Source organism: Gambusia affinis, linkage group LG23 (genome assembly GCF_019740435.1).
Source record: "Gambusia affinis linkage group LG23, SWU_Gaff_1.0, whole genome shotgun sequence".
Classification (NCBI taxonomy): Eukaryota; Metazoa; Chordata; class Actinopteri; order Cyprinodontiformes; family Poeciliidae; genus Gambusia; species Gambusia affinis.
Window position 1 is genome coordinate 10,295,854 of NC_057890.1, and position 19,880 is coordinate 10,315,733.

At 39.8% G+C, this 19,880-nt stretch overlaps 1 protein-coding gene across 3 annotated transcripts in view; it reads right to left on the reverse strand.

Annotated features, from left to right (window-relative positions):
- Window positions 1-4,339: 4,339 nt before the first annotated feature.
- wnt5b (wingless-type MMTV integration site family, member 5b) overlaps window positions 4,340-19,880 on the reverse strand; it is a 77,597-nt gene continuing 62,056 nt past the window's right edge. For all 3 annotated transcript variants that reach the window (XM_044108129.1, XM_044108131.1, XM_044108132.1), the window contains 6 exons: window positions 17,102-17,271; window positions 16,328-16,415; window positions 16,062-16,221; window positions 11,604-11,896; window positions 7,829-7,987; window positions 4,340-7,484 (listed from right to left, as the gene is read on the reverse strand). In XM_044108129.1, the coding sequence (XP_043964064.1) occupies window positions 7,185-7,484; window positions 7,829-7,987; window positions 11,604-11,896; window positions 16,062-16,221; window positions 16,328-16,415; window positions 17,102-17,271 (1,170 nt within the window). In that variant the 3' untranslated portion in view covers window positions 4,340-7,184. The remainder of the gene's footprint in view (window positions 7,485-7,828; window positions 7,988-11,603; window positions 11,897-16,061; window positions 16,222-16,327; window positions 16,416-17,101; window positions 17,272-19,880) is intronic.

Below are 19,880 nucleotides of genomic sequence, written 5' to 3' on the forward strand. Positions count from 1 at the left end.
ACATTTCTGTATTTTGTCACATTAGAAACAAACCTGAATGTATTTCATTGGGATTTTCTATGACAGCATCAGGAAAAATCAGACAGGAAAAATATTGCTAATCAGGTTTTCTGACAGCTTACAATATTTATTTGCTTCACAGTTTAATAAAAAAAAAAAAAAAAAAAAAACTATTTTATGTCTAATTTTAGGTTTTAAAACAACAACAAAACCCCACATATCCTAAAAACACACCAAACATAGCAGTGGCAGCATCATGCTGTGGGAATTTTCTTCAGAGAGGAGCACGAAGCTGGTCAGAGTTAACAGGGTGACATATGGAGCTAAACACAGGACAATACTGGAAGAAAATGTTTTAGAAGATGTGGGAAATTTGAAACTGTGGTGTAAATTTAGACAGCAAGTCTAAACATGCAACCTGAACTATAAAGACGAGGCGTTGATTAATCAACGTTTTAGCTTCCACTCAACAATTATACACCGATTTGTCAGCTGAATAATGGTATTTGTACCATAACATGTGAAAAAGGTTTAGCAGTTCATCTTATTTTTTGCAAGGAACTTTCTTTGCTAAACTACAGTAAATAAATAAATAAATTCAAAGAAACACACACACACACAGAGAAGCTGAAATTAAATATTTCCATATTGTTTTGATTTTTGTATCCATATTGTAAGTGGGGCTAAAAGGTCAAGAAGCAGAAGCACTTTCAAAGATATCTGAGCCTTACAGAAAGGAGCAGCACTGACGTGGAAGCTGACCTTCCAACTCAGAGAGCACTTACTCCATCTGCAGAGCCATCCCCAGAAGATTAGATATTCAGACTACTATCCATTCTGCTCCAACCACAGCTTGTAGAAAGCATATGGATGAATGAGCTTATGGATAAGAGGCTGAGCATTTGTGTTTGACTTGGTCTTTGAGCTCTGTTTGTGTTTGAGGTGTAAAACAGCAGAGTAAGCAGCTGAATAGCAGGAAAAGGCTTGGAATCTGTCGCGCTCTGTAGGTTTATAGTGTTTGAAAATGAAACGGTTTCCTCACTTCAGCTAATCTAGATCACAGAGAGATTTCCCACACCAGCTGCTGGCTAATCTACAAACATATTGTGCAAAATCCCTTTGTACCCTTTGCTTCTGGTATCATGTGGCTAAATGCGGGGAAAGTGCTCTCAGTCTAACATGATAAATGGCCTGTTAAAGACGGGAACTGAGCAGTTAATGCAAACATTTTTACTGTGGTTTTATTATGATTTTAGAGGAAAAAGCAGCTTTCTTCCTCCTGCGCTTAAACAACAGGTTTTAAGAATAATGGCCTCATTGTTCAATGTCAAAATCTGCCATAAAAACAAAAACAAAACAAGAATAGGAGAAAAACAATGCCTTATAAAAGTATTCACACCCAGTAATTTTTTTTATATTACATTCAAAAACTGTTAGTTTTGTTTTTTAATTTCTGATGTGACAAAGGGGAGAAAAAAATTTGCATTTTCTTTTCACAAACAAAAATTTCTGAAGTGTGTCATTCAGCTCATTTTTTCCGAAACCCCTAAATAAAAGACAGTGAAACAAATTTCCCTCAGAAATCACCCAACCATTTATCAGAATTCACCTTGTGCAGTTTATTCCCAGTTCATAGATTAAAAAATAAGATTCCAAATTTCCGTTCAATCCATCACCACAATCCACAGCTCCAAACCCAAGACATGATCGGTCAAAACCTTTAACCCACCAGAAACCAGAACTCCATAGATCTCTTATCTTGTTTTATTGGAGCTAAAAATATGACTGAACCAGGAATAGAACTAAACAATCAAGAATGGAGCAGTTAATTAGCCTCAACTTCGATATAGATCCATCAAATAATGTTTGTTAAAGATGAGTCTACAGCGAATGCTAGTTTCTCGTAAATTTCATATCCTTGACTGCGTCACTGTGTTTGAGATGTAGAGTCATGTGTGCTGCTCCTCCAATGATCCAAAGAGAGCATTATTCAGAGAAACCTCTAAGAAGCCCAAGACAACCACGGTGGAGGAATATGTTGACAGTGTAGCCATTAGTTGTTTGCTTCACAATTCTGGTCTTAACGGAAGAATTACAAGCAGAAACAGCAGTGAATTTTTTTGGGCAACAAACAAAACTAACAACACATAATGCCAAAGGTGACATACAATAGTGGCAGCATCATGATGTGGGGAGGCTTTTCTTCAGCAGGGACAGGACAGAATAGCGAACTTGCTCATGGGGAGGCGGATGCGGCTAGAAACGGAGCCCTAAATGTCTAAAACAGAATGGTCTAATCAAAGAACAGACCTATGTTTTATTGAAAATTTATGGCAAGATCTGAAAATTTATCTTTATAGGCATTTGCCATCCAGGATAACTGTGCTTGATCTGTTTTTGCTAATAAAAATACTAAAAGGTTCAGCATGTAAAGCTGATGCAACTAAAGGACCAATTACAGCAAAAACATTGCTCTGTACGGCATTGAATAATTTTTCCTCCATTAAACTACTACGCAATACTTTCTATAAGTTTAAGAAGCCGTATGTTTACAATAGTTTATAAATCATTGAATGGTTTAGCACCACAATACATTAAAGATTTGCTGCTGTTGTATCAACTTTCCAGACCTCTCAGGTCTTCTGGTTCTGCTCTGCATCCCCAGAACCAGAACCAAACGAGGAGAAGTGGCATTTAGCATCTATGCACCAAAAATCTGGAACAAACTTCCAGAAAACTGTAAAACAGCTGAAACACTGACTTCCTTTAAATCTCAACTAAAAACCCACTTGTTTAGAGTTGGATTTGAAATGTAATCAATTGCAAATTTATTGACGGAATCTGACTATGTTGTGTTTTTTATTGTTGATTCTATGTTGCATTGTGTTTTTGTGTTTGATTTGATGTAAAGCACTTTGAAATGCCTTGCTGCTGAAATGTGCTATACAAATAAAGTTTGATTGATTGATTGATATGCATACATTTCCAAGTCACAATTCAATAAAAATTCACACCCAAGAAAAACTAAAAAGCAACCCTAAACTGGCTACATGGCCACAAAAAAAAAAAAGTATTCTTATGTACTAAACATACTTACCTCTGTGATTCTCTGCAATCACCAGCTTTTTTTTAAAAAAACAACCTCACAATAAAGCCAAGAAAATACAAAAACCATTTCATATAAAGCAACATGAAGGTGGAAATCCTCACCAAGTGTTTAGTTTTCCGTTTGTGCAAATACAAGCTGGCAGCACTTTGTAAACAGATGGCTGTCAGGCCAAGAGGATTAGATGGGCCTGAAGGTTACACTTTCACTGAGCTAATCTCGCTAGCGCCTCACATACGTCATATTGACATACAAGACACACTTTATAGATTATCAGTTACTGATTATTGTGTTTCCAGCTACGGTGAGCATTAACAGTTTGTCTACAATAAGAGATGACCCCAGACATTCACCGTCCTCAGTCAGGTGAGGAGGATTTCTCATACACAGGGGTGCAGGTCACTCGTGCCGCTCTGGTCAGTTGTCTAATCCAATTATCTGCAAGCAGCTACAAGTAATGGGATTGCTAGTAAGGTCACTGTTCTGACCCGATTAGCCTCGACATTCAGCGCTAAACATTGAAAAACACTGAAAAACAAATGCTAAGAGACAACTTAAGATCACCTTGATGGCATTTATAGGAATCAAATACGATAATGCTTAAGGTTTAAATGTGGAACATGAATGTTGTGGGACAGAAATTGAGAACAAACAAGGAGTTTATAGGGACAGACAGTCTGCTTAGCCATCTGTTGAAATCAAAGGTCTTCAGGGGAAAAGGTGTGTGTTGGTGTGTGTACTGTACACACACACACACACACACACACACACGCACACGCACACACACACATGTTTTAGAACTTGTTGATTTTCCAGTGGATTTTTCTTGCCTTTTCCCCTGAAGACCTTTGATTTCAACAGATGGCTAAGCAGACCGTCTGTCCCTAAAAATTCCTTGTTTGTTCTCAATTTTTTGCCAGGACTGTGTGTACACACACACCAACACAGACGCACACACACACACCCACACCCACACACACTATGATGGTGGGTTGGATAAGAGAAGATTCAAGATTCAACTTTCAGAAAATTAAAGTAACAAATTCTCCTTTATCGTTTCTTTCTTGTGTATACAGAATATCTCAAATTCAGCATTTTCTGACATTTTTTACTCTATTGCAAAATAATGCAACCAGGTAAAAAAAAAAAAAAAAAAAAAAGGCTTAGCTGTAGAGGAGGGAACTTGTTAACCTGGGTCAGACTTTTCCAGAAGAACTGCAGCAGACAGAAAGCTTCACTTTCAAAGTCTACTTTATCAAAAGAATACACAGTAATATGCATGTATAAAACATAGAAAACAATGTAAGCTTATAAACACCAACAAAATATAATTTCTTATGCACTAGTTCTTGAACGTTGCTTGTAAGGAATTGCAGTCCATTTCTTCTGTTTCTTCTTGCATTTATTTTCCACACCATATTCAGTCCTCTTGTGTCCACAAACATCTATTATTTGCAACACAGAGTCACAAAGTGTCACAGTCCTGGCAAAAATACCAAGTCAACACAACACTTAACATCTTGTTTGGCATTGTAAGATGAAAAAGGTCCATTTAGCACTGAACGCGTCTCTTTGCATGTCTTCGTTAAGGCCAGTCCAACATATTCATCTCTCTAATGGATGCTTTCCTCACCTGATATGAAGGTTATGGAGCCAGGCAGCAAACTGTCCATTTAAACAGCAACAATGTCAAGATGGCTGCAAGCAGCAGGCCTCATTAACCCGCTCACAGGATCATTTGTCAGGTCACCGACACAAAGGGGAGTGTGCCCTGTCCTTTTGAGAATTATTGTTAGCATTTTGCTGATGTTGCTGTAGGTTCAGGCATTTAGAACTGGATTTATGTGAGCTATCCTTTTTCTCCTAAAGTTTGTTACAACTCCCCCCGCCCTGAAGTATCTGGAGTCCTTCTCTTTGCAGTGCCTTGCAAAGATATTCAATATCCTTGTTCACATTTCGTCACTTCAGAACTACAAACTTCAATGTATCTTATTGGGATTTGCTACATAAACAAAGTGGAACATGATTATGAAGCAAGGAAAACGACATGAACTTTTCTATTTTGGCTACAAATTAAAAACTGAAAAGTGTAATCAGCCCTCCTTCCCCTGAACCACCAGAAATATTCTAAGTAAATTGAGTACATATGAACTTCGGTGAATCTCAGTTCAAACTCAACAGTTCTTTGAAAGCCTTAGAGATTTGTTGGGAGACATTAGTGAACAAACAGCATCCTGAAAACCAAGGAATAAAGAAGAAAGGTCACGCAAAAGATTGTGGAGAAGGTTAAAGCTGAGTGAGGTTATAAAACGACATCTCAAGCTTTGAACTTCTCACCAAGATGTTCAATCTATCATCTAAAAATAGATAGAAGAACTGCAAACATTTCAAGACATGATCATAATCAGACAAGTAGATTAGAGATTCGAGGTCAACTAATAGTTGTGCACTCCAAACCTGGCCTTGAAGGAAGAGTGACAAAAGAAAGACAAACAGCATCCTTTGAGCTTCACAGCAGGTGTCTGAGCAGTGAATCCTGTAATGCTAAACTGGAAGCAACACTGATGGTGCTGCACTCTGTTCATCCGTAGCAAAGTACAACGCAAGAGGTAGAGTTTCACAATAAGAAGTTATGTTTGATTTGCAGATCTTACATTTCCTTTGTGATAAAAACAATAGAGAAGCAGATAAAGAAATATGTGTCCCTTTAGGAAGCAAGTGAAGGAGTTTAGTTTCCTTATTAACAGGCTGCTTTCTACTCAGTGTGGAGCGGTTTGATCAATATCTTGTATCTATTGGCCACGCGAGGATCTGTCGCTGTGTAACTGCAGTCAAAGTGCAGCAAATATCGACTTTAACCTGAGTGCAACACAAGCCGTACTGAACTGTTCGCACTTCAATGCTAAGGGAGGAGAAACAGTGCATTGGCATTCGCTCAGCGCAGGAAAAAAGGGGGAAAAAACAAAACAATGTTGCGTGGCGCATGAAGCACAAATTAATGGATTTCAGAGGCTGGTGGAGCTGATGCTGCATTTGGTGTGCAAGTCCCCTAATGAATTCACGTTGCAAAAAGCCACGAAGGGAGCACAGCACACAAGTGAAACCATGTGATTTGGCCAGTTAAAGACAGAAATCATTTTAGTAAAAAAGTCCAACAGACCCTAAAACTGGACATGTTTGCTTTGGTGGTAGAATCATCATGCTTGAAGTCCCATACTATAACGCAGTTAACAAAAACAGATTTTCTGGTTGGGAATAGCTCACGGTAATAACATGAGCCTGGTCTCTTTATTTTTAGTGAAGGTAGAGTGTTGTCTACTCAACAGGTAGAGATGCTTGCACTTTCCTAACACCAACATAAACGTGTTCAGGACAGAATGTTACTTATAACTATAACTGCAACAAAGTAAAGTAAAAGCATGGATTGTTTTCCTTGTACTGCATATCTATGGACCACTTTTTGTAGGTTTGTCACATAAAATCCAGTTTTTGGATGAAACGTGAAAAATATGGAAAAGCTGAACTAGTATGAATACTTCAATAAAGGCACTTTGGGTTCACTGTCATCTTGACTTGTTCCTTTTCTGCTGGTTGTAGTTTGGGGCGTTTCTTTGCTGCTGCCAGTGGGATGGGAGTGCATACAGTGATGATAGCAGTGCTCTTGCATTAAAAAAGCAGCAGGCAATCAGAGGAATCTAGGCTGCTTCACACTTTAAAACAAACACAAGTCTCTTTAAATTAAAATGTGTAAGTTGTAGATTTATTTATTTATTTCTTAATTATATATTTATTTTTTATCTCTTCAGCTCACACAGGTCAATGTGTCCCCACTTTAAGGGATTGAAGCCTGTTCCTTTTTTCCCTTTCATCCTCTTGTGCCGTTTTGTTCTTCCATCAGGACCGTGATCAGAATATTGGACATCTTTTTTATATATATATATATATATATGTATATATATCAGTCCATTGATCAGCTCTTTATATTAAAATGGATATCATCATTCTTCATAATGTCCTCCTTCTTCGCCTCTCTTTTCACTCCCATTTCTTTGGGTCAGAGTTAACCCGCCTTTTTGTGCTATTTGCACAAAAACTGGTCCACGAGAGTTGTGCAGCGCCTGCACTTGACGTAGCAGCACCAGTGGAACTTGCAGTGGCAGCGCTCGTGCTTGTATGTCTTGAACTGGTCGTACCCTCTGCCGCAGCACATCAGCTCGCAGCCGTCCATACCCTCTGAGGTTTTGTTGCAGTAGCGGCCATGCGTTCCCAGCGAGCCTGTGGTTTCGTTCCGGAGACAGTAGTCGGGGCTTGGGTCAATGTAGACCATGTCCTCAGGTGTCGGGTTGTTGAAGCGCTTGTCTTTCAGCTCCAGCTTTCCCTGGTAGAGCAAAAGAAAGGAGGGAAGAAGTTTGAGTGATACATCTGGACAGTGGACCACCAGATCAGTGGTCTGGACTTTAAATAAACTTTCTATTGTGGCTTCATTTTTGAGTTAACAGAGAGTCATTTTCAGATTTTGGAGGAGAATTAAATTTAATATTTCAAACACATATAGACCCACACAGTTTCTCAGCTCAGTTTATCAGAAGTCAACTTCCTCAAAGTCTCAGACATCTAGCCATTAAAAATGAAAACCATGGGAACATCAAGTGTATCTGTTTAGCACATTTCACCAATAAAGCATTCAAGTAAATGTTTGTGGTCACCACATCAAATTCATACCTTGCGTCCAATCTGCATGGCCGCAGCACTGTCATATTTCTCTTTCAGAAATTCTCCCACTCGCCTGAAGTCAGCCAGCTGAAGCCAACAAGTTTTCAGACTGCAGGACCCGGAGACTCCGTGACACTTGCAGGCGACATGGGCTTGGTTGTAGACGGCCTGGTGAACGACAGACATTCATAAATATCTGTAAATAAATCCTCCTACGAGAAAAGAACCAGCATGACGGCAAAGTGCAGAAGTCTGAATTCTTAGTTTCAATAATACTCTGCTACCATCTAGTGGTGGAAATATGTAACCACAGAATTTCTGCGACAATTTCTCATGTCAACATCCCAGACTGTTTCAGAGACAAATTTACAGTATAAGGTATTTTTTCAAATAACTCAAAAAATGGAAATGACCAATAAACTCTCTATATAAATATATTTACATTTATTCTGAATTTTAAAATACTTAATGCTAGAACACAATGTCATAACAAAATGCTATGTTGCCACCACACACTTTTGGGTATTTTATGGGAAATTTGCCTCTTAATAGAGTGGTGTATTTGCACAAACAATCATTTTTGTTCAATAGAACCGCCTCTTCCTGCAATTACAAGTCTTTTGGACCTGTCTGTTGTGTTTTTGGTCTTCATGATCTTGTTTATGGAGTAACATTTCAAAAAATGAATCCTTCATAAATTAAATTACAGGTGGGCTACCAGTAGATGACTTCAAAAAGCAGCTGATTGCACGATATTTTATTTTGGTGTATCGATGAAAATGGATGCACCACTTTCCAATGACACCCCTAAATAATAGTGTTATCAAAGTTTCCTTTTTCTTAAAAAAGATTGTAAAAAAAAATTAACATGTTTGCTTCACTTCCTTCACCCCTCGGTGAAGGAAGTGACCTCAAGTCAAACATTGGAAATATTTGATGTTCTTTCACTATTTTGTCTTAGAAAGCCTGTAATTTGTAGGATGTTGCTGCGTTCTGAACATATGGGTTTGTTTAAAACAAAACACAGAACAGGAAATAGAAGATTTATGGTCTCTGCAGCAGTAAACCTTGCAGCTTTACCAGGTCACCTAAACAACATTTAATAAACAAGCCACATTAAAACACCCCTATCCTAAACACCTACATAAATTATGCACGCTCTTATGGAGCGTTGCACAGAGTTTAGTGTGCACCAGACAAGCTACCACACATTTACTCACTGAATCATTTACCTCTGATTCCTAATTTCCCCTGACGCTAATGAAACCCATCATTCTCTCTCCTCACGTTGCCTGATCTCAATTACCTTCTCACCTCCGTTAACCTCTGCATCCCAAACACCCCTGACCCCTGCATCCCACCTCCTACCCCCTGCTTTCAGACCTCTACTTTACTACCCAGCAGGCATAGCACTCGGCACCCTGCAATCCTGCGATCCGACCCCCGTGACCTCCTCAGACAGCCACGGAAAACAGAGGACAATGGTATTTGTTATTAAGGCTACACACGTTTGGTGCTTTAGCTTGAGATAGTAGAACTACAATACTTATTTCTCCCGTGAAAAAAAACTTTTACCACAAAATAGTAGCAGCCAGGAACCCCATTCTGTCCAGTCAAAGCATGCATTTGTTTTTCCAGCGCCATGGTGAGGTATTTGGTGGGTCATGCCTGCTGGGCACAGTGACTCTGGACCTTTATGGTCAGTCATCCATGGTGGAGACATGCTCTCTGTGTCAAGCACAATAGGTTTTACTCAGTCAGTGTTAGAGTGAGTGCGTGTGTGTATGGATGTGTACTTGCCCGAGATTGAAACACTCAAGGACAGAAATGGAGAACACAGGCTGCCTTTTATGCCAGGCTAAGCTATGAATGAAGTGACAAGTTAAGAAAAAAGCCAACACACGTCTATGCTTCACTGGCATTGTTGGTATTACTGTATTTTAAAAGACAGTCTTTGTTTTGACCTAACTGTAGGAAAACTAGATGATTACATTATAGTTTTCTTTGGCAAGTTCTCAGTCTTACCAACAGACTTAATTCTTATAACTGCACCTGATCAAGAAAAGCATTTCTACAGCATCTACCATCACCTTGTGATTTGGTATGTTTATGGTCATGTGCATCGTTAGTTTTCCTCCGGATATGTTTTCAGGGCACTGCTATTGTCATCTCTTTCATGTTGTTTATGAAGAAACACCTGAAGCAGATCTGACTGCATACTGATTCTTACTACGTGCAGTGATGATATTACACAGATTGGGAGCAGAAATGTGTCTGTTTCATATCTAATGTAGAGGTATATATGTTTTTCTTTTTTTTTTATATCTTCTGTTCTTTGTTGAAACGTTTTTTCACCTGGGTTCCCATTATGGCCTGGAGTTTTCTGCACTGAGTTTGTGTGTTCACCCTGTGAATATGTGGATCCTCGATGTGTACCCTGGCTTTTTCCATATTATCCAAATGTTCAGTGGTCTCTCTAAACTGTCCACAAATGCGAGTGTGTGTGTGTGTGTGTGTGTGTGTGTGTGTGTGTGTGTGTGTGTGCATGTTTGGGTCTCTCTCTATCAGTGGATAGTGAGGTGAGCTGTCCAGATGATTTGCTTACGTGTAAATCTGCCAGATGGGAAGTTTTCATCAGAATTCACATAATGAACCACCAAACGGAGGAATATTTTTTATGTTAAACAGAAAGCTGCATGAGCATCTAATTTTGGTTAGTGACAATCGGTCAAGTTTGACAAAAATTCCTCCCTTGATGCGAGTCTCTGCCTCCAGACGTCAGCACACACAGAAGACCACACTGCTCACTGTTCACACACACACATACACACACACGGTGGCAGACCTCTACATCCTCTACAAAGACTCTGCAGTTTGCCTTGTTCAGCCAAGCAAGACAAATCCCACTTAGGACAAACCAGCGTGTCCTCAGAAGAAAGACAGAAAGGAGGGATGAGAACGAGAGAAACTGTCTTCCTCCCCACCTTTTCATCTCCCTCTTCTTCTCTCTTCCGTTTCGATGGACAGACGACAATGAAAGCGAAGGATCAAACAGGAGAAGGAAGGAAAAGTTATTTCAAAAGAGTGTGCGTGTGTGGAAGCATGTGTTAATACAAAGCTGTGGCAGTATATCTTCCTCCTCATACTTTCTTCTATAGCCCCAACGGGACCGTCGGCAGAAACACAAGCTCTCCAGACCCTCACCTTTGACCTCTGACACACACAAACCTAAGCTCACTGTCTCTCACACAAATCAAGCAGGGCATTTGTGCATACACACATCCATGTCTCTGTCCTGTAAACAGCTTAAACAAAGCTGTGGTGGAGATAAACGTTCTGCACCAAACAGGCAAGGCGGACAGTTTATGACTAAAAATCCAGATTTAAAAATACGTGACATCTTGCAAACGTGCCATGAAATGGATCCACCAAATTTTATGTTCCAAATAATAATAATGATGACGTCCAATGTGTTGCATCTGTCCGTGTTTATCTGTGCGTGTGTGTCTGTGCGTTAAAGCACTGGAATGTGCCTTGACCTGGGCGACCCAGCTAAACTCCAAGGGCGTTAGCAGTTGTACCATTTGCAGGTTCCCAATAAATAACCGACACACACACACACACACACACACACTCACAGTGTGGGAAGGCCATGTCAACTTTGACACACATTCCTAACAGACATACAGATATAGTATGCGGGTAAAAAGAGGAAAAACACATTTCCCCCACCAAAGATCCCACAGCAGAACAAAAAGTGGCGGTGTGTGTTGGTTCGTCATACCTGCCTCCCCGCTTCGTTGTTGTGCAGGTTCATGAGAATTCGGGCATACTCTCTCGACCCGCGCGGGTAATTCTTCTCCCGCTCCTTGGCATCGACAAATTCCCGCGCAAATCTGTAGCCATAATGCACGTTGTCGCCACAGCCTCCCCACAGCCAGTCGCGTGGCAAATCGCGGGGCCGGGCGGCGCGGCTGCAGCCACATGTGGAGAGCTCGCCGTCGCGGCACGCCCGACTGATGGCGTTGACGACACCGGCCGCGCTGATGGCGTACGTGAATGCCGTCTCCCTTGAGCCTGGTGGAGTGAAAAAACAAGAGATGTTTTTTCTTAGATTTCAAAAACGATGAACGGTGCAATTCTCTGTCACAGTTACCATTGCTCAATCTTTAATACATTACATATTACCATCATAGACTTCTAGTGTATCTTATTCCCATTTCAACATGTTGCAACCAAAATCCCACTATTGCTGCATGTTTACCAAGGAGCAGTGATTGTTGCAAGTCATTGATTTAATGCAAATGGCTGAGTTTACTTTGAAAGAAAATTTTTTAACTGGTTGGAATAATAAATTGAGCTTGGCTAGGTTGTTTTGTTACTAGGATAACTTGGGAATGTATATAACTCACTTTAATCTCTGTGGATGAACTGAATTTACTATTTTTTGGTGAAGTGTCTTCTTCAGATGATATCTGTTGTGAATTTGAAGTGGAAAATAAACTAAGCTGAAATAAAACCGGATATGATGATTTATGTGGCTTGCTTTTGTATCTACACCCTTCGTCTGATACACCAGTTAGTTTCAGATATTATGAAATAAGAATATGAAGAAAAATAATTAACCCCTCAGCATAATGCTGCAACTATCAGAAGTGCGATTTTATTTAGTTTTTCAAAGTAAAGAGGGATAAAAACATAAGAAAGATCACACTTTCCATTTAGTTATTTTTTAACAATAAATATTTTAAAACCCTTGTTTTTCAAACATTTCTGCAACAACAAAAAAACCTTATTTCTTTTGAAGTTTCTGAATGTAGTTCAGAAACCTAGTAAATGAATAAAATCATTTGCATGTGATTAACTCTCAGTATAAAAAAAGCTATTCAGTGAAATTTGATAGACAATATTAGAGAACAAACTGATTTCAGCATAACCTGAAAAAAAAAAAAAAAAACATTTGCAACTCTTGGTTTTAAATAAGTTTATTTCTGCCATTAGTCTAAAGATTAGCTTCTAAATGCCTAATCAGTGACCGGGCCTGCAAATTAACCTTTGTCTAGAAGGCCTATAAACAGGACAATAGCTTTAGTTTAATCACTTCAATAAAATAAATTTGAAGAAAATATTTAGGTACAGCCATAGGTCTTTATTTATGTGTATTAGATTACTTTTTTACTTGGATTTCGAATATAACCTTTCAGAATCTATTAACTGATTAAGTGGCAGAAAAAGAAGATACTTTCTTTTAAAATAATACAATTCTGAAGAGTTAGGTGAATTTGTACTCAGCCACATTGAGGTAATACTTGATGCATGTCTTGGCTTTATACATTATTTCCCTAATTATTTTTAGTTTTTTTGCAAAACAGCCCAACTGAGACGTCCATTTAATGCTGTGAGAAAATCACAGAATGTGAAAAGTTCAAGATGTTTACTTTTGCAGGGCAATCTTTTTTTTGTCAGTCAACTTAACGTAAAACCTTCAAAATCTATTTGGTGTGCTAGCACTAACAAAACCGTACATATTTTTTTGACTCTACCTGAAAATTGATTAGTGATGGAAATAAAACAGTTTCAGATTTCCAGATATCTAAGGAATTGTGTCTAATATTCTGTTAAAAACTCAATCATTCAATGTAAGCAGAGCTAATTTAAATCAAGCCACAAATAATTTACCATTTTCACCCTTGTCCACGTTATTGATTTCAGTTTGCTCAGAGTAAGACCATGTTTAAAAAGGACAACACAACAAAACCACCAAGTCTCCGTTTGCATTAATACACAACCACTTAAAAAGCAAGCAGAGAGGATGGGATCAATAGACTGACAAGTAGGAGGTTAAGAAACCTGAATGTCAGTCACTTCCATAACAATAACAAACAGCATCCTGACTTGAGGCCACATAGAGTTTCCAGTTTTGTAACTTAAATGTCTATTCTGGAGATAAAGTCTTAATTTTAATAAATGCCAACAACTTGGAAAGAACTAATCATATCTTCATTTAAGCTTTGTGGAGCTGCACTCTATGCCCTTAAGGCTGTTAAGTGATATAGCAACTCAACAGTAACTTTAGGTTCTAACTGAGGCGCCCTCCAAGCCATGCTTCTCCGGGTGTAGAGCCATAACGGTTTATATCGAAAAAGGTATACAAATATAACATATGAATCTTTGTGGCTGCGCATCAGTTGCAGATTTTCTGTAGGAGTATTTAGTATTGCCTAATAAGTAGCCAGCTACTTTTTTTTTTTTTTTTTTTCCCCACCAGGGGGTCTTTTTGTGGGCTCTAGTGTCCCTTATATGACAGTAGGTTGACAGAGAGGGGGGAAGACATGCGGCAAATGTCGCCGGGTCCGGGAATCGAACCCGCGACGGCCGCGTCGAGGACTCAAGGCCTCCAGGCGTGGGTCGCGCTATCCCCTACGCCACCACAGCACGCCCGTAGCCAACTATTTTTATGGACCACAGTGAGGACTGCAATCAACACAACCAGCCAGACAGAAAGGTATGCATGAAAAAAGAAAACGAGGCGTGTGAGCCTTTTTTATTATTCGGTGCGCTTTTAAAGAAACAGTTCCCCCGTCTGCTTTATGGGACTGTGGAGACTCGACTTCAAATAGCAGGTCCGGATCTGCCGGCTCGATGCCAGCTCATCAGCGCATTTCAAAAGGAGAGCCGCGGGACAATGGGGCTGCCTCACACCTCCGTATAAACCTGGAGGACAGAGCCCACCGTCAATACGGAGAGGCAGAGAGGAGGACAGCAAACACCTCAGCTTTCGGACGGACTCGCCGCCTGCAGCGGATTTGACACTTACTTGTTGATGAGACGTTTCCCACATCGCCTGCTGGGGATTTAAACGAGCTGGACACGGACCCGGGATCGAAACTAACAACAGAAACTCATAATACCGGAGAAACAACGCATGTTTTTGAAGCCACTTGGGGGGTTTTTTCACCCTCGAGCGTCTTTACGCGTGACTTCTGTCGATGGTGCGTTGCGTTTTACGTTGAACTGAGAACCCCCTTTACTGCGCCTGCGCAAAAATTGTTAACTCAGTGCTTTTGGTCCAAATTTTAATTTGTCATAAATATAGTTGGTTAAACATAAAACGATTGATAATTAGAATATTAACAGGGAAGCAATTGGAAATTCACACCTTAAATTTGTTGAATTACTGGATCTTTTTATTTCAGAAGGAGATCTTTTGGGCCAGCTTGTGCATTATGGGATGAATTCAGAAATTTTTAAAATAAATTTTGTCTAAAAGTCTTCATCTTCATCCTTTCAAAATACAAGTGTCTCTCCAAGGCAAGGTAGCATTATTTATAAATTTCAAAGTGATTTACACAATTAGTAGTGGGAAAAAAAATCAAACAAGCAAAAACATTACATTGCGATGGTAAAGTCAGGGAATATACCAGATTGAAATACAGATAATAGTTTGCTATGCTTCCACCTTACTGCTCCAATTTCCTATTTTACATATTGATCAGTAATGAATCAATTAATAGTTGATTCATTAATGAATATTTGGCTAAAGGTATGCTTCACCATACCTTTAGTTATGCATATTAACTTTGATACCAATTTTCTTGGTATTAATGCCAGACAAATACAACTGACAAATTCAGACAAACATGTAGCGAATCCAAAACCATTAATTAATGCAGACATCCCAAACACAAGCTGTAAACTTGGTGGATTTGTTTTTATTACCCTGATGAGCAAAATTCTGCATCTGAACAAAATAAAGAAATGTATCCAAGTGTTGTCATAATCTAGTAAATATTGCAGCTGAAAAGAAAATCGCGTTGATTCTGTGGTCATGTTAAGAAACTGCAGTTTTCCCTTACGTTCCTTGATATACATTTTAAATTGCACTGAAAGACTAAAGCCTGACCAGCAGTGCACAGCAGTAAGTTGGGGAGGGGCAGCTCGCCTCTGCTCAACACAGATGGGAAACTACAGATTAAAGGACTAAACTGTGGTGAAATGTTTATGCTTTTGAATCCTTATTAAACTCTGGTGTACCCTCACAAAGGCAGTCAGCTCATGTCTATTAAAAAGAATAATAGTTTTCTAAACAACAAAAACCACATGATGCGCTAGGGTTTTTTAACCTGTAGATTGAAAAAAAGAAAAGAAAAACACAGAAAATTACAGTACTACCTCCTAGAAGGAACCTCAAACCTGCTGTTGCCTTGAATTTTAACCAAAACATCCAGCATGAAAAACTCACCAATGTGCATGACCCGTCCAAACACGGACGTGCTGTCCACAGTGCTGCAGTTCCACCTCCTCTGTTTGAACTGATACTGGCACTCCTTGATGCCCGTTCTCGCTCCGTCTCCGATGTAGCTCATGTGGTCCTGGTACAGCTGGCACAGCTTCCTCTGACTCTGCGGGGCCACATAGGGACAGCAGCCGAGATTAGCAGAGATTAGCTGCCTAGTGGCTCGACACTCCCTGTGGGGAGATTCCCATGCACGGTGCGAGGAAACTCACCTGTGAAAGGCCAGAAAGCTGACTGCAGAGAGGCTGAGCACCAATGATGTACATCTCAGGCCGCTGGATCGGGGTCAGACCTAGAGACCTGCGGGGCATTTGAAGTGGAAATCTGATTAAAAGTGGGAATGCAGCTGAGACTCTGGTATGCTGGCAGAGCAAAAAAGTCAGGCGCACGTTTTACTGGGACAAGTGGGCTATAAAACACAGATAAATAGACTCCTGTGGAGAACATCTCTACAGCCACTATCTTTATTACTCCTTGGATTCCTTCCCTTTGACCCCCCCCCAAAAAAAAACTCCCTTACTCCTCAGCTCAGTAATGAAACAAACCATCTACTGCTGATTCTGCAGCTCACGTGTCTGCAACATCATTTCACGAATGTTCATCAAATCCTATAGTAGTTTCTAAAACAAGTGTGGATAGAGCACCCTGGAGGTACAAAGCTCTGCCATTTGGGAGGCCAACCAGGGTAAATATTGTGACAGAGCCTTCACGTTTGTTCCATTCAAACCCAGCACCCAACGTCATAAAGCAAAAAACAGATCCCCGAATAACAAAAACAACTGCATGAATGCATCTAAAAATAAGAAAACAAAACACGCACAAAAAAAAACAAAAAAAAAAAAAAAAAAAAAACAGAGAAAAACGGATGCGGAACATGGAGAAAATGCATCCCCAAATTATGCGTCAAACGATGCTCCAAATTATAAATCACATTTGAACCACATGAACATCTTTCAAAACAGCATCTCCAGTTATCAGTCACTCACCACCACGAATTCGCCTCCACCATCAGAAGCTGGGAGCTGCAGGCGAGGACGACGCACGCCAGCAGTAGCAGATGTCGGACGGCTCCGGTCCGTCTCCTCGGGACGGGCCTGTTGTCCATGATTGTCCGCCGCGGCACCGCCGAGCAGCCAGTGCTGAGCAAAGTGCTCTGCTGTTGAAACATGGGTGAGAAGTATCACCACGCGTCCTGCTCCGGCTAATTAATGGAGAAGGTGAGTTCGGGTCCAGCTCACAAGTCCTCTGAGTGTGCCAAATGTTCCTATTCTTATCAGACTCTTCCTGCGCAGCATGCGATAAGGCAGAAAAAAATTATATACATAAATATATAAATTAAAAGTTTATCCCAAGGTGTCAAGCAGTTGATCATCTGAAATCAATCAGAGGGGGAAAAAAAAATCCACTTTCGTTACATTCGTTAAATGAAAACGTTGCGCGTAAAACAGTTTATTAGTCCAGTTTAAGCCTTCTCTTATCAGCAGACTAATAAAACAAGCCAATGTGTGACATGCAGAATCCAGCTGTCTGGTCTGGACAGTAAAATAAAAATACACATATTAACAAGGATATTAAAATCTAAAAAAACCCCCAAAAAACAAAAAGTGAGGAGACTGCTGCTTGTCCTTCCTGTCCCCCTGCAGCTGCTAATACTACTATCTCTCCCATTCCTTGTTTAAGTTTACACTCCTCCTCTTTTTCGCACCCCGACTTCAGTCCAGAGCCGCCCCGCTCCCCTCCTGTCACCACGTGAGAGGAGATCAGATGAACAACTGGAAACCACACACATCAGAGATCTGACATCCATCTACAAATATGTGTATTCTGTTTTTTTCTCCATATCACCAAAAACCTGGAATAAACTGGAGATTTTATTTGATAGATCAATGCAAAAAAAGTGGGTAGAAAATGGTTTACAAATAACTTTGCAAATACAAATGTGAAAAGTGAGACATGTATATGCATTTATAACTCCCCTTTTTTTGGTACATCTCAATAAAATACCATGTTGTGGGGTTAGATTGAAATCCATTATCTAATTAGGTGCCTTCCGAAGGGTATTTGTTGAATACTTTTAGGGGTAACAGAGTAAAGAAGACTGGTCCCACTTTTGTATTCTCATTTGTGAAATATTTTGCAGGAATGTCCACTTATGGATCATGCTTCAACCGACTTTTACAAATAGTGCTGCATGGATGTGACTTTGAAAGAAAACACACAAGTTGAGAGCTTTATTTTTTTTAAACTACAAATAAAAAATAAAAATAAAAGAAAAGAGTGGTATATTTAGTCAGTAACTCCAGTCCTTGAATAATTCTGTATGGCAACTTTTGGATGGATACCTGTTAGAACCTGAATCAAAAGGTTGAATTACTTCCTTTGTGAAGGTCTAGTAATTAACCATTCACTTGATTCAGATGTGTTGGAGCAGAGGTTGATCTAAAAGCCGCAGAATAGAGGCACTTTAAGACTAGATGCTTTAATCTGATGCCCCCTTGGCAACACAGCAGTGGCAGTGTCATGCTAAGGATGTATTATTTTCCTTCCACTTTCTTGCAACACCTGTATTGGTTTGTTTGGTAAAATCAAGATAAAGTATTCTGGTTTATGGCTGTAGCATCACAAAATGTGAGGTGTGAATACTTTATTGAGGTCCTGCAGACAACAGATTGTGGCCTGAGGTGATTGAAGTGTGACAATCCAGTTGTTGATTCCTTCTCTCCATCCATCCATACATACATACATGTGAATGGGGACTGAACGCTTTTTTTTTTGCTGAACTCCAACCAGTCTTTTCTAGACGTTCATGTGGGTCAGATTCCTTTTATTAGCTGAAGTGAATGATTTGTTTGAGTAAAAGGTGAGTGCCTCAAAAATCTCCTAATCCTTCCCCCTCTTTGGAGTTTAAAAAAAAAAAAAAAAAGACACACAGACACCCTCCCACACACACACGTAGGAACACACACGTTACCACACATTCACAGACAGATGGTCAGGAGAAAAAGAAAAGGCGTGTTGAAGCGAGCTCTCCTCAATTCATAACCGGGTCTATAAGACAAACTGCAGGCGGGTCGGTGGGTGGTGAACCTGCAGAGCAGCTCTTTGATCCGACTCAGTGCCTCTCTATAAAGACTGCATCCACTGGGCCAAAGGAGGACTTGAATGGGAGGCCCCTGAAGTCTAGAGAAACCGATCAAAACATCCATAAAGCGCTGTTGGTAATGAGGTCCTCTCGGCTGTTTTGCTCAAAAAGTAGAAGAACAACTTTACAGATACTCAGATTAGCAAGTTAGATCCTCGTTTATTTAGCAGTTTCATAATTCAGAAATAATTTGCCATACACGTTTGCTTTTCAACTTGTTTACTCTCAATGATCTGGCAAAACTCAGTGAGAAACGTCAAAGTATTGGTGTGTGCGCTACACTGAGACAGCGGTACAGAAGGTAAAAAGGTGTCACTCATCTTTGAGTGTTTAAACCTGTTTCACAGTAAATACATCCACAGTAATGCATGATATGAGATTAAGAAATTATTTTCTTGTAGTTTTCTTCTCTCAAACGTGGGAAGCAAATGAGACGACTAATATGATGACAGCGCCCCCATCTGGGAAAAGATAAATATTAACTTTTAGTCATCACCAAGCATTCAGTAATGAATGCGTTAAGAGATGTTAACTACACAGATAAATAAACCTTTGTACATATATATTTTTTTATTTCCATGCAGTTTTTTCCCATTTTGTCTGATTTTTATTTTCCAATTATT